General features: G+C 55.6%; 1 protein-coding gene across 1 annotated transcript in view; it reads left to right on the top strand.

Annotated features, from left to right (window-relative positions):
- Positions 1 to 9647: 9647 nt before the first annotated feature.
- Positions 9648 to 13263, top strand: part of Hs1bp3 (HCLS1 binding protein 3) — a 28469-nt gene continuing 24853 nt past the window's right edge. Inside the window, exon 1 of the mRNA XM_042680846.1 lies at positions 9648 to 9696. Within this exon, the coding sequence (XP_042536780.1) occupies positions 9665 to 9696 (32 nt within the window). The 5' untranslated portion in view covers positions 9648 to 9664. The remainder of the gene's footprint in view (positions 9697 to 13263) is intronic.

Here is a 13263-nt window from a genome sequence, read left to right as displayed (position 1 = left end):
GACGCGCACCGGAAATCCGCGGGCAAGTGATGGTGCGGTTCGGAGCCTCCCGCCCCCAACCTGCGCGAGAACGCCCGGGGAATGGACGGGTGGGGCTTAGGGGGTCAGAACTGCATGGACCGGACCAAGGGTCCACCACGGAGGCCCTTTCCTTTCACGTTAATTGCACTTGCTACGTAACTCAACATCCAGACTGGGGCAGGTTGCCCGTGGCGATCGGCAGGATCCCTTTGAGCGGGTACCAGGATGCCTGTGGCATCCAAAGCGGCTGGGGTTGGAACTGCCGCCTGGCCGTCCCGCTCCCTGATCTGCCCAACAGGCCCCGGCCCGGAAAACCCCCGACCAGCGGAGCCGCACGACCCAGTTGCCCTGCACCTGGGTCGCTCTGTGGGTCAGCCAAGACCCAGGCGCCGCCCGCTCTGCCTGGAGGTTGAGGCTTTTCCTACTTGGGCGCGTTCACTGGGGAGGGTCCGTTTCTTGCAGACTCCACGGCCAACCCATTGGAAGGAGGAGAAAGGCCTGAGGTTAGCGTGAGAGAGCCTGGGTTGTAGGACTCGCCCTGGACCATCTGCACGGTGACACGAGTCTTCCCGCCAGGCTACCTTAGCCCTTCTTCCTTCCTCTGGGACTGGGGTTGGAGAGTGGATGAAAAGGCTCTCTTGGGTCCAGTACACCATGGCCTTCCCCACTGGGAGAGCGCGCCCCCCTCCCCCGACCTATGCTCACCCAAAGGCCCACACAGGCCCATGCTTAGGCCCATTGCAGGTCCTCCTGTCTGGCTTGGGCTTCTTGCTACAGCCCTCTAGCAGGGTCTTTGGAGGTCTCCCAAATCAACTCCACTAGGTGTTATGCAAATGTCCCTGAGAGCTGAGGAGAGCGCTGGTTACAGATCATGCTCACCAGGTCCCTTTGCCTTGTCTGGGCTTCAGTTTTCCCAAAGGGGAGGTCCTGGCAGGAAATTGGCATGATGAGTGACAGAACGTTCATTGGTTATATGACAGTCCTGCCCTGAAGCCACCTGGGCTCAGGAGTAAGGGTGTGTGTGGCAGACTCTTCCTGTGCTCCATGCAGTCCAAACGCTTAGCTTCTCAGAGACTGGATTGCCTGTCTATCAAGTTTTTACCTCTGGAACTTGGTGTGTGCTTAAGATAACATGCCAGCCCAGATGAAGCCAGGGAGTCTAGTCCCCCACCTGCTGGTTGCTCTGAGCGCTGAGGGTGACCAAAGGAAAGCAGGTGGTACGGACTTAACTTCTCCCACCTGTGTGTCTTGTTCTGCACTATTAGAGCAATCATTCATTCATGCATTCATTCACACATCCCTTCCTAGTTCTTGTTGCAAGTACATTTGCTTTTTGCAGTCCTAGGTTTGAGCTTTCTTGGCTAGTGCCCTTCCACTTGAGCCTTGCCTCTACCTTGGCTTTTGGCTGGTAATTTTGAAAATTAAATCTACCACAGTTTTTTGTCCTAAGTAGCTAGAATTATAGGCTTCAGCCACTGGTGCCTGACTCAAGTAGATTCCAGGTGTGGGTGTGTGGATGTGTGGGGGTGGGGTGGGGGTGTTTGGGCATGTCCTCATGCTACTGCTGGAGCTTTTGAACTCAGGGCTTCTCTTAGCTTTTTTCACTCAAGGCTGGTGCTCTACCTCTTGAGCCACATCTCCACTTCTAGCTTTTTGCTGGTTAGTTGGAGGTAAGCCACTTGGATTTGTCTGGCCAGACTGGCTTTAAACCAAGATCCTCAGACCTCAGCCTCCTGAGTAGGTCTGGTTACAGGCATGAACCACTGACTCCCTACTCAAATTCCTAGCCCCAAATGTACCTCTATGTATTGTGGGTTTGGCAATGCCTCAGGACAGTCCTGGTGCTCTAAGGAGGGTATGCAAGACAATAAACAGTTACTACCCAGATGTGTAACATATGGCCACATGATTCCAACTCATCTGATGGTAATCCAGTGTTGTGGGGGAGACATTGGCCAGCCGAGAGCACACAAGCAGCAGAGCCTAGAGAGGAGGGGAGACATGGGGGGTATTTGGGCCATGCCTACCTAGCTCCTTCTCATTTCCCCATAAATAGCAGTAGTAGACAACCCTCATCTGCCCCTGCCTCACATACCCATGCCACTTTGTTGTCACAGCTCCTCCCTTCCCAACAAGGTAAGTATCATCACTCCCATTTTATAGGAAGAAGATGGAGTCACAGAAGTTCAACACCTCACTCAGGATCACCTAGGAAATACAAAGCCTGGAGTGGCCAACCGACTTTGCCCAACCCTTGTCCTCCTCTGCCCCCAAGGGCATTGGGACTGTGGGGGAACCTTGATTCACCAGTCCCCTCTCCCGACCCCAGAGGAGATGCACTCGGAAAGATTCTTAGCAGAGACAGAAACTCTCAGGTGCAGGGGAAGTTTCCCCAAGGGACTCCTTCCTGCTGTCAGTTGGGAACAACACCTGCTACAGAGAAGAGTCCAGCCAGCAGCAGCATCTCCCCCTAAATGGATGCCCAGATGCCCTGTCCAGATCTTTCCTCATGCCATGAGTGAGCATTGTCCTCAGCGAAGCAGATATGTTCACTGGGGAGAGAGGAAGGTGAGGCCAGGAGAGCTTCATCCACCTATCCCTTGACTGAGGAAGGTGAGGCCAGCAGAGCTTCATCCACCTATCCCTTGACTGAGGAAGGTGAGGCCAGGAGAGCTTCATCCACCTATCCCTTGACTGAAGGCTCCAGCCTTCCTGGGCAGTCCACAACCCCAGCCCAGCCCAGGCCTGCTTAGGGCTTCCTCTTAGAGAGGCTGTGGGCATTGGCCGGGCAGTGGCATACCTTACAGGTGTGCTCTGCAGCTGGACACTCCATGGATGGGAATTCCTGTGGGTGTTACCCCAGCTTTGCAAGAAAGCTGCTGAACAGGCCCAGGGGCAGATGGCAGCAGCAGAGTTCAGGGAACGTGGGAAGAAAATGGATGGAAGGTCTCATTTTGCTCTTCATTATCTGACCACCACCAAACCTCCAAGCTCCTCGACTCCAGGTGAAATTGGCTCCAACACAGACAGGAAGGGAAAGCAACCTGGTTGGGGAGAAGTGGATACTGGTTCTTAACTGGGGTGAGGAGAGGTTGAGTCCTACATTCTCATCCCCAGATCCTTCCCCTGATTGGCTATCTCTAAACCACGTCTCTGCTTCTGGCATAGAATCTCGGGGTCTGAAAGAACTTGGTGAATTAATTAGACCAGCTTTCCATGCACTGTCGGAATCATAATGAATTGCTCCCCAGACTGTTGGCATTGCCTGTAGAGAAGGGAAGTGCTATCCTAGCTCACCTTCTCTTCTAAGAAGCTGTGTGGGGATGAGGTGTGAGAAGAATCTTTATTCTGCCCCGATGAGAGCCACAATGGAACCTTCACCCAGGGGAATTTGCACCATCTCTGGAATTGTGCCACTTGGGAAGTTCGACTTGGATCATGCCAATGAGAGCCATGTTCCTGTGGCTTTGAGATACAAGAACTTGAATCAGACTCAGCTGTGGCCTGCTCTGCTTTGCCAAGGCTCTCTGGCCACACCAGACTCTGTCTTCCCTGTGTGATGGCCAGAGAACCAGAGGGCCCCTCTAAGGTGACCTGCTTCACAGCTCACATGTCCCCATGAGAAACTCAAGTCTCCAAAAATGGGAACGACCTATAACTTAACATCTGGCACCTAGACTCCGATGTAGGACAGCCTGGTTGCCTTTCCCTCTGAGGACTTGCCCATCCTGAGTGTCCTCGCGAAGGCTGGGCCTTTGCTCTCCATTCCAGCCCCAGTCTCAGCTCTTCTCAGCCTCTGCCTATCCTCCACTGGGGATTCTAGATCTGTGCACCCGTACACTCACCAGGAATATAAAACTCATGCTCTCGTGACTCATGACTCATGACTCAAACCACACTGCCAAGCCTGAGCTTCACTACTCTAGAACTCCAGATGTCCCATGAAGCTGACCCTCAAATGTCCACCGAAGCCTCCAGTGACAGATGGGGAGAGTGTGAGGAGCGTGCCAGTGGGTGTCCTCTGCACTCACAGGGGAGGGGGGCTGGAGGGGCAGAAGCAGGGTCCCTGGGGGTAGATCTCACTGAAGGGAAAGAGGCAGCAGGTTGGTAATAGCAGCTAGCCAAGGCATCTTCCTCCCCTCTCAGCCTCTAGTGAGTCTGGCTTCCACAAAAGGCCCCCAAATAGGAGCTCTTAAGAATCTCCCCCAAGAAAGGCTAGGGCTTGGCTTCCTCAAGCTTAAGAAATTTCTCTTGCTCAAAGCATAGTGACCACTGCCCAGGTTACCCCCAGCGACGGCTCTGGCATCTACACCGGGGTCTGTGTGGCCTTGGCCTCAGATGCTGGGTGTGGCCTGCCCTGTGCTCTAGGCCACTGGACGGGGGAGGGGAGGCAACAGGGAAGAGAGAGAAAGGTAGCTTCTTTCCCAGAGGCTTTCCCCAGGGACATCTCATAGCGCTGGGACAAGTGGTAGAGGGCTAGCAGACACTGCCATCTTCTGGTCTCGGGTTGTAACCGCATAATAGTACGGCTGCTTTTCCAAGACTCAAAGACTAAAGCAAGGCAAGGTGTCGTGACCACACCTGTAAATCCCAGCGCTCTGAAGAAGAGCAAAGGAATTGCTAGCCTGGGCTACATACCTATCTCAAAAGTATTAAACTCACTCGTCCTATCTGCTCGTTAAGCGGGGTTGCCAATGCCTACATATCAGGGTTGTTCCAAAGCAGGTGAAATAAAGCAGATACAAATCCTTATCCCAGAGGCTGGCCCACTTAATGGCAGCTTTGACTGTCTGGCTTAATCTAACTTTCCCATCTGCCTTCATATGGCCAGCACCTCTTCTGTCTTACCCTTCTGCAGACTTGCCCATCATGAGTAGCACTAGTTGGAATGCTCAGGAGTTTATATATAAGTCCCTTAGATTTTCTTGGAGACCTCTGTGAACACATAGATCAAAAATAAAAGGGTTGGGAAGGTGGCTCAATGGTAGAGTGCTTGTGCTTACCTAGCATGCATGAGGCCCTGGGTTTGATTCCTCAGTACCACATAACTATAAAACAGAACAGTCAGGCACCAGTGACTCACAAAGTATTATAGGTGTAGAAAAGTCCTGCACAATAAATGATTAATAAGTAAATGATAAAGACATATAGAATAAATGTGCTCTGTGTGCAGTGACTTGGGATTGTCACTCCTTCAGTCTTGGCCTGGGAAAGTGTGGGGGGGGGGGCAGGGTCAGAGGAACTAGGAAATGGGATTCCAACTATAGATGAGACCTTGCAATCCGCTGGAGCCAGAGGGGGCTCTGGTTCCTACCTTAGAGCTGTGAGTGGAGCTTCTTGGGGCTGACTTCTTGGCTGACTTCTTGGGTATCATCTGGTTAGGTAGCTGGCCCTGGCCTTCTGGCACAGGTGTCTGCAGGAGGCAGTCACTGGGGTTGCCCTGCAGAGGATGGGGGCTTGGCCCTAGGCCACCTGCTGCCTGTTTCCTACACAGCCCACCTACCCCTGAACATCACAGTGGAGTGGTCCTCCCAGACTTCATTCCTCGCTTGGATAAAGAGCTGGACAGTCTTTATCTGTTGGCCAGAGGCACAAAGTTTGCAAAGGAAGTTTGCAAAGGGCTTAGACAACAGAGTCAAAGTCCAGGAACATCAGCAGATTGCACACGGAAAGAACAACAGAGCCCTTTCTGACCTCTCCGCTCCGAAGGTACTGAGAAGGTAAAATCCACAGTTGGTGAGCAGGTGGGCCTAGGGCCCCCGCTGTGCCCTCTGGGCAGGAAGGAATGATTTGGCCAGAGATCTTCCAGGAGCAAATCCACGGTATCAGCATTTTAAAGAAGAAGATTCATCTGACGCTTCCCCTTGTAGGAATTTAATTTAGAGATTTCTTTGCACAAGATACATGTTTAAGGAAGTATTTTAGGAAAAACTAGAAAGAGTCCAAATGGCGTTTAATATAGTAAAGGCAAACTATGGTAGAACAGGTTCCAGGAACCTCATGGTAGAATCGGTTCCTGATGGCACTGAGTTAGATGTGTGTGTTCGCTATGGAAATAGACAAAACAGACGACCCCAAGTTCCTAGTGGGCAGAGGAGAGGGTGCGTTGGGGGCAGCTTCTCCATGCCATACCGTGATACCTCCATGCTGAAGGGCAGCCTGTCCACCCACCTGTCCCTCTGTGTAGATCTTACTCTATCTTCCACCCTTTCAGCTTTGACTCATTGTGTGTGTGTGTGTGTGTGTGTGTGTGTGAGAGAGAGAGAGAGAGAGAGAGAGAGAGAGAGAGAGAGAGAATACATTAAACGCTCTCAGATATTTTCATAAGCAGCTATCAAATGCAACTTCTCCCCATCAAACATTACAAACGGAACTGACAGGACAGGCAGAGTCCAGACGGTAATAATGATGCGTAGAAGTATTGCGAATGTATATGGACGCTAACAGGTGCAGTGAAGGGAAAAGAACGGGTTGTCCTAGAAGAATTGCCTGTGAATGGGTGTTGTTTTGTGCGTGGAGACAGGATCTCATGATGCTGCCCAGGCCATCCTCCAATTCAGGATCATCCCGTCTCCGCCTCCCAAGTGCTAAGGTTATAGAGGTGCCATTTCTGGCTACTTTATTAAATATTTATGGGAAAAATAGCCCTTATGATATAAGCTGAAATCAGCTTCTAGTGAATGAAATGATTGCTGAGAATTACACCATGATAAACATATTTGGAGGCAATATACGAATGCTCCGTAGCTTGAGTAAGACACAGTTTTGTGTTTTGTGTTTTTTCTTGGTGAACACAAGCTTCACGTGTACTAGGCATTCCCCAGCCCTTTTTCCTCTCGTTATTTTTCCGGTGGAGTTTCATACCTTTTGTCAAGGGCTCACCTTGGACTTTGATCCTCCTCCTACACAGCTTTGATCTGCCTCCTACACAGCTGGGGTTATAGAAATGCGCCACCATCTCTGACGTGTTCTTTTGAGACAGGGTCTAATGCTGGCATTCCCTATGTTGGCCTCAACTCCCAATCTCAATGGCTCTCAAGTAACTGGGGTTACAGATGTGATCTAGTACTGGTATTTGGACTCAAGGCGTTGAACTGCTCTATCATTTGAGCCATGCTCCTACGCTCTCTGTTTTTCAGGTTGCTTTTAGTGAGCTTTTCCCAAACTGGGCTTGAACCTTAATCCTCCTCCCTGTACCTCCCAAGTAGCTAGGATTACAGGCATGTGCTACCAGGCCAGGCCTATACATGGCTCTTGAGTAGCTGATTGTGTCTGCCACATATTTCATGTCGTTCCAGTCACATTTGATCTGAGCCCACAGGCTTCTGTGACACTCATTTCTCCAATGAGAAAACCAACACTCAAAATGGGTCTGGCCCCATTGCCACCTGGATGAACTCCTTGTACCCCCTCCACAGCCATCTGTATTTGGTGTGCCTTTTACCTCCAGGGTGTGCGTGTCATCCGTGGGTCTGCTGCTGAACTCTCCTGCTGTCCTGAGCCTGAGTGAGCTCCGCTGAGCAACCTTGCATCTTCTGCCACAGGCCCCAGCCTGGCCTGTAACACACCCAGAGCTGTGCCCACAGCTGTTGGCCGAGACAAGCAAGGTGGCCACCCAGCTCCCCAGGGAAGCACTTGGAACCCTGGATTTCTGAAACATCTCATGAAAGAGCAGAGGCAAACCGGCAGGTCCCTAGAGGAATCACCCCACTAGACACCAGGGAAATGTCAGTGCTGGGGGTGGTGGGAGGGAGGCCACTGGACCTCAGCTGACCCCTGGATGTCTCTTATCTGACCGCTGGCCCCAGCGGCTAGCGCCCCCCACTGGCCAAGCGAAGCCAGGTCCATGGGGAAGGAAGAAGAAAGGTCTTTTGCAATGTGGTTTCTGTTACCCGAGGCTTCAGCCATGGAAGGGGCTCCCTGAGTCAGGCAGGAAGCAGAAAATATCAGATTTAGATCCCACATTCCATGCATTGTGTACAATTATGCACCGGAGCCACACAGGGGCACGTGGGACCCACAGAGGCAGAAAATGGGATTGCTATCGGGATGGGGGTCACTTTCACGGGAAGCCGGTTGTCCTCTTGACAGGCACCAGGTGTGCGAGGCCTCTGGGGTGCATACTTGGCAACCCCAGACGGGGGTGAGGCCAGCGTGCTACCAGGGCCAGCGCTGCCAGGGAGCCCCCTTGGTCGTCTCCATCTCTGTCTCCCTAGGCCCTCCCAGCTTCTCTCCACCGGCTGCCAGAGGGACTTGCCCTCACCCCCCGTTTCCACAGCCTCCTGTCCACCCACGAGGCCCACCTGAGAGGATCTGGCCACGGAGCCAATGTCGTTCACATTCCAGGATCTCAAACCCCCCTTGTCCTCCTCCTACCAAAACTGTGCCCCTCCTCCCAGGGTCCCCACAGAGAAGGCCCCGGCCTGGCCACTCACAGGAGCCAAATGATGGTGGCATCTAACCCCAGTGGCCTGTGTTCATTTCATTGTCCCTCTCCTCGGCCTCTCATTCCTGTTGTATCTCTGCTTCACCTGGTCAGCCACAATTCCACTGGCCAGGCCACTCCTATGTCCACAGCTCTCCTGCTGGCTCTCATTGGCCACGGGGCCCGGTAAGCCCTCATCTTGGAGCCCCGGCACTCCATCCACACTCTGCCCCTCTCCCTAGGACTGTTATGTTCTTGCTTGTCTCTGGGGCTTTGCACTCGTCACTGACTGCTCTGGTTTCCCCGGTCTTGTTCATCAAAACCTTGCTTCTTTCCAAAGCCTGATCTGACCCCACCCCACTCTCCAGTTCTAGGCAAAGCATGATCGCTCCTCTGGCCTACTGACAGATCAGAGGCAGGGCCAACAAGGCATCTGACCAGAGCATTGTTCAAAAGGGAGACACCTGGCCGGGCACTGGTGGCTCACACCTGTAAGCCTAGCTATTCAGGAGGCTGAGATAGGAGGATCATGGTTCGAAGCCAGTCGGGGCAGAAAAATCTGTGACACTTTTATCTCCAATAAACCATGAGAAAGAGCTGCAAGCGGTAGAGCGCTGGCCTTGAGCGCAGAGGCTCGGGGACGGCGCCGGGCCCTGAGTTCAAACCCCAGGACTGAGGTTTCGTGACTACAGTCGCTGGTGATGGCCGTGGTGCCCGGCAAGCGCGTGGCCAGCGCATCTCAGCCTGGATTCCAGGACGGCCTGGCCTCTGCAGCGCCTCGTCCTGCTGGATCCTGGCGCCGTCCCGCGGACGTCGGCTTGTCCCTCCCCGGTCCTGGGCAGCTGACGCCACGGAAGTGTCTGGCTGTGCCGCAGTCCCCGTGGACGAGGCTCCGATGAGCCCGTCTGCGGCCTCCCGCCGGCCTCCCTGGCCGGGTCCTGCCTGGGTGCAGGCGGCAGCGCGGAGCGGCAAGCCCGGGCCCGAGGCGCGGCCGGCGGGGAGCGCGCCTGCTGGGCGCGGGGCACCTGCGGGGCCGGGAGGGGCCGGCGAGGGAGGCGCGGCCCGGGCCTCCGCGCGCCGCCGTTCCCGGCCGCGGCCGCCAGGGGGCGCGCCGGGGCGGCGGGGAGCGCGGCGGGGCGGGGACGCGGCGGGGCGGGGACGCGGCGACGCCGGCGACGCCCTCCGGGCCGCGTGACCCGCGCGCCCGCCGCCTCCGACATGCAGTCCCCAGCGGTGCTTGTCACCTCCAGGTGAGCCGGACCTCGGGGCCCCCCGCGTCCCCCGCGTCCCCGGCGGCTCATCGACTGGGCCTCTCCCCCCCCACCCCCGGCCCAGGGGTACCCGGGGCCTGGCGGGGAGAGGGGGCCTGGCTCGGGTTCCCGGCGCGCTGGGGCGTGTGCGGGGGGGGGGGGGGGCGTGGTTGCCATGGGAACGCAGTGCAGGACCGTGGGCGTCCGTGGGGACGGGGTGGGGGCCGGGGGTGCTCCGAGGTGACACGGACAGCCAAGGCCCTGGGGCCAGGAGGAGGAAGGAGTGTGTGGCCGGCGGGGCCGGGCCTGGCAGCCAAGATGGAGCCTGTCAAACGCGGAGGGAGGTGGTTTTGTCGGAGTTTTTACTCCTTCTCCCTCCTCCTCCTCCCCCTTTACAGAGTAGAGCAGCGTGCTCTGTCTCTGTCCCCCCCCCCCCCCCACACACAGAGTCTTGGACTAAGATGACAGTTGATCATGCGATCAGTCCACGTTGCCTAACACCAACGCTAGGCTTCCAGATGCAAAAGGAACTTGCTGAGACTTACGTCTAGAAAACTGGAGTTCTTTACATCCACCCCAAGGTTGGAACCTGCCTGCTCTGTTCGGTCTCCTTGGCATGATGCCGGGCGGGCCGCAGGCAGTACCTGTCCACCTGGGCAGCCCCCCTCACACACACACACAGCACCTTCTCTGTCTCCTCCTCTCTCTGAGCCTCAGTTTCCTTTTCTGCAAATGGAGGTTTCATATCTGCAAGTCTGAGCACATGCGCCCCTGGGTTCTCTCCCAGCCCCACCAGACTTTGTGACTTGGTGCCAAGGTCTCCCCTCAGGGAGTCTCCATGTACAGGACCTCCGCTCCATGTACAGGACCTCCGCTCTTGGCCTCTGACTGATAGACTGGCGTGTGTGTGTGTGTGTGTGTGTGTGTGTGTGTGTGTGTGTTCTGGTCCCTGATCAGCTCCCAAGGGAGAAAGCCATGAAAAAGACATCCTGAAAGTAGATGCTTGGCAGAGAAGACAGCAGGGGCCAATGTCCGAGGCTGGTATGGCTGGAGTGGAGGGACCTGGGAAGTGTTCGATGACAAGATAAAGGGGTGGAGATGGGGGACACTCAGGCCATGGGAATCTGGGGCAGAGGGCCATGCAAGTGGGCGCAGAGAGACCTGTGGCTGCAGACCTTTGTGTGGACGCCCACAGGAATCCACCAGGACCCCGTCCAGCCAGGCTTGGCCCAGAGTGATGGGGCAGAGGGGGCAAGAAAGCTGGGCTCTGGGTATGTTCCGGAGGTGGAGCATTGGGGTTTGCTGATGGTGAGGGTGCTGACGTGGGCTTCTGCTAAGCAGGACGAGAGACTGGGCAAGAAGCATAGTTGTGGACCGGGGAATCTGCATTCACGTAGACAGGGTAACTGTGAGGAGTGGTTGACAGGCAGAAAAGGGGATGCGAAGAAGGGAGGATCTGGGCTTCTGGGATGCCACTGGCTCAAAGCATTCAAGGCCTAGAGCTTGGGCAAGATCACCCGGAGACAGGATGACGATGGGACATAGATGAATGAGATCAGAGCAAGAGCCCTCCATTGGGTTTAGCTTCGCTGGGATCCCAGGTCTCGCCGTGTTGTGAAGGCCCCTGTCTGGGTGCAGTGGCTTCTGTGGTTGATCTGTGGCTTCTGTGGTTGGTCTGCTTCCCTTCGGTGCTTCAAAGGCAGAGGTGAGCAGTTGCCACTGAGGTGGGATGGACTTGTGCTCTCAACAGTTTCCTCTCTGGTCCTAAGCGCTAGGGCGGTGGAGAGCCAGTAGTTTCTGCTCAGATTCATCAGTCGTGTGTTCACGCTTGTTGGAAGGAAGATGGCCAGACACCCTGGGTTTGCAGCTCAGGCCTGCGTGCGCCTCCCTCACGAGTTCTCAGGTGATAATGGATGTGGGTCCAGGGACCTCACTTTGAGAAGCCTAATCATGTGCCGCCCAGCCTGCTGCGGCTCAAGTGAAGGGCTTCAGGGGGCACCAGGTGGCATGTTTGAGGCTGAGATGCCTGGGCACAGAGGTGACAGAGGCAGGGATGTTTCCAGGCTAGTTCAGCCCCAGAAGAGAGGTTGGGGGCTGAGGCCCAAGGCAGTGATTGAGCTGTGGGGTGGGACTCTGGGAAAGGGGGTGGGATCCCAGAGGCAGCTCCTGATGCTGGGCCAGACCTGTTTGGCCTCCTTTCCACCAAACACAACCTCCTCCCATCCTCCCCACTCTACCCTGCTTTCTTCTCACTCCCACCATTGTGCTTCCTACCATTGTGCTTCCTTGTCACTGGAGGACCGGCTCCTCCCTCCTCCCCCTCCCCCCCAGGCTCTGCCTTAGCCTGGGGTTGACTCTTGGACAGGGGTTGACACCTTGGACTAGCCACTCCCTTGGGGCCTCCTTCCCTGACTTTCTGAGCAATGGAGTGCCTTTGGGAGCTGTCCACATGCTTCCCCCCCCCCCCCCCCCCATCCTCCAGTCTCGGGCTCCCTTAGGTCCCGTGATGCAGCACTGCTCATGATGCCGGGGCCATGAGGTGTGTCCTGGCACTGGTTCACCGCTGGTTTTTCCTTTTTTTTTGGAAGCCTGGGTGTTGTCCCTGTGCTGCTTTTGCTCAAAGCTAGCACTCTACCACTTGAGCCACAGCTCCACTTTGTGGTTTGTTTTTAGTAGTGTATTAGAGCTAAGAGTCTCACAGACATTCCTACCTGACTGACTTTGAACCATGATCCTCAGATTTCTGCCTCCTGAGTAGCTAGGATTACAGGCCTGAGCCACCAGCCGGCACCTTCACTGGTGTTTGACAAACATCTATCCTGGCAACTGTCATACCTCCCAGCCTGGGGCCAGGTCAGCTGGGCGTTCCTGGGGGACTGTGCCCCTGGGATCGTTCTCTGTGGGCATGAGACTGTCGCGATGTCCTTGCCTGCACAGGAGGTGCATGCTCGGTGCATCCGGACAGGCCTCTCCAGACTAGCACCACGTTGGTGACAGGGCAGGCAGGCCGTTGTGAAGGTGCCTGGAATCCATGGAGTAGGAGCCCCGGGGGTCAGGCACTGAGGATTGGGGTGGATGGAACTCCAGCGAGAGAAAGGCCAGGCCAGGCATGGTCACGCTCCAGACGCTCCCCCAGCCTAAAGCCTCAGCCCGAGTTGAGGGGCCTGCCCGCTGCTCAGCAGACCTTGTCTTCAGCAGGAGCTTGGCATATCCTGGCGGGGGCCTTGGCACAGCGGGCGTTTGTCTGCAGCTCACCTTAGATGCAGCGAGGAACGCACCTGATCTTTGTCACTTCCAAGAGAACATTCCATCGTGTCTGCTCTCTGGAGGAGGAAGCCCACTGGGATGCTGCCACCTCTGATGTGATTCTAATTCCCCAGCTGGGCAGGCTCTGTGGCCAGTCCCCTGCCCTCTGGCTGGCTGAGGGCATGCACATTTTTCTCTGGGCTCCCCAGAGAGTTTCATTCCTGCTTTATCTGCACAGGTCTGGGCCCTCTCCCTCAGTCTGTATGGAGCCCAGGTGCCACCCCACAGACTGGGCACAGCTCCCTCCACCAGCTTATGTAG

The sequence above is a fragment of the Dipodomys spectabilis genome, unplaced genomic scaffold (genome assembly GCF_019054845.1).
Source record: "Dipodomys spectabilis isolate Male_0828 unplaced genomic scaffold, ASM1905484v1 ptg000066l, whole genome shotgun sequence".
Lineage (NCBI taxonomy): Eukaryota > Metazoa > Chordata > Mammalia > Rodentia > Heteromyidae > Dipodomys > Dipodomys spectabilis.
Note: the sequence above shows the minus strand (reverse complement) of the source record. Positions and strands in the feature narration are given on the sequence as shown.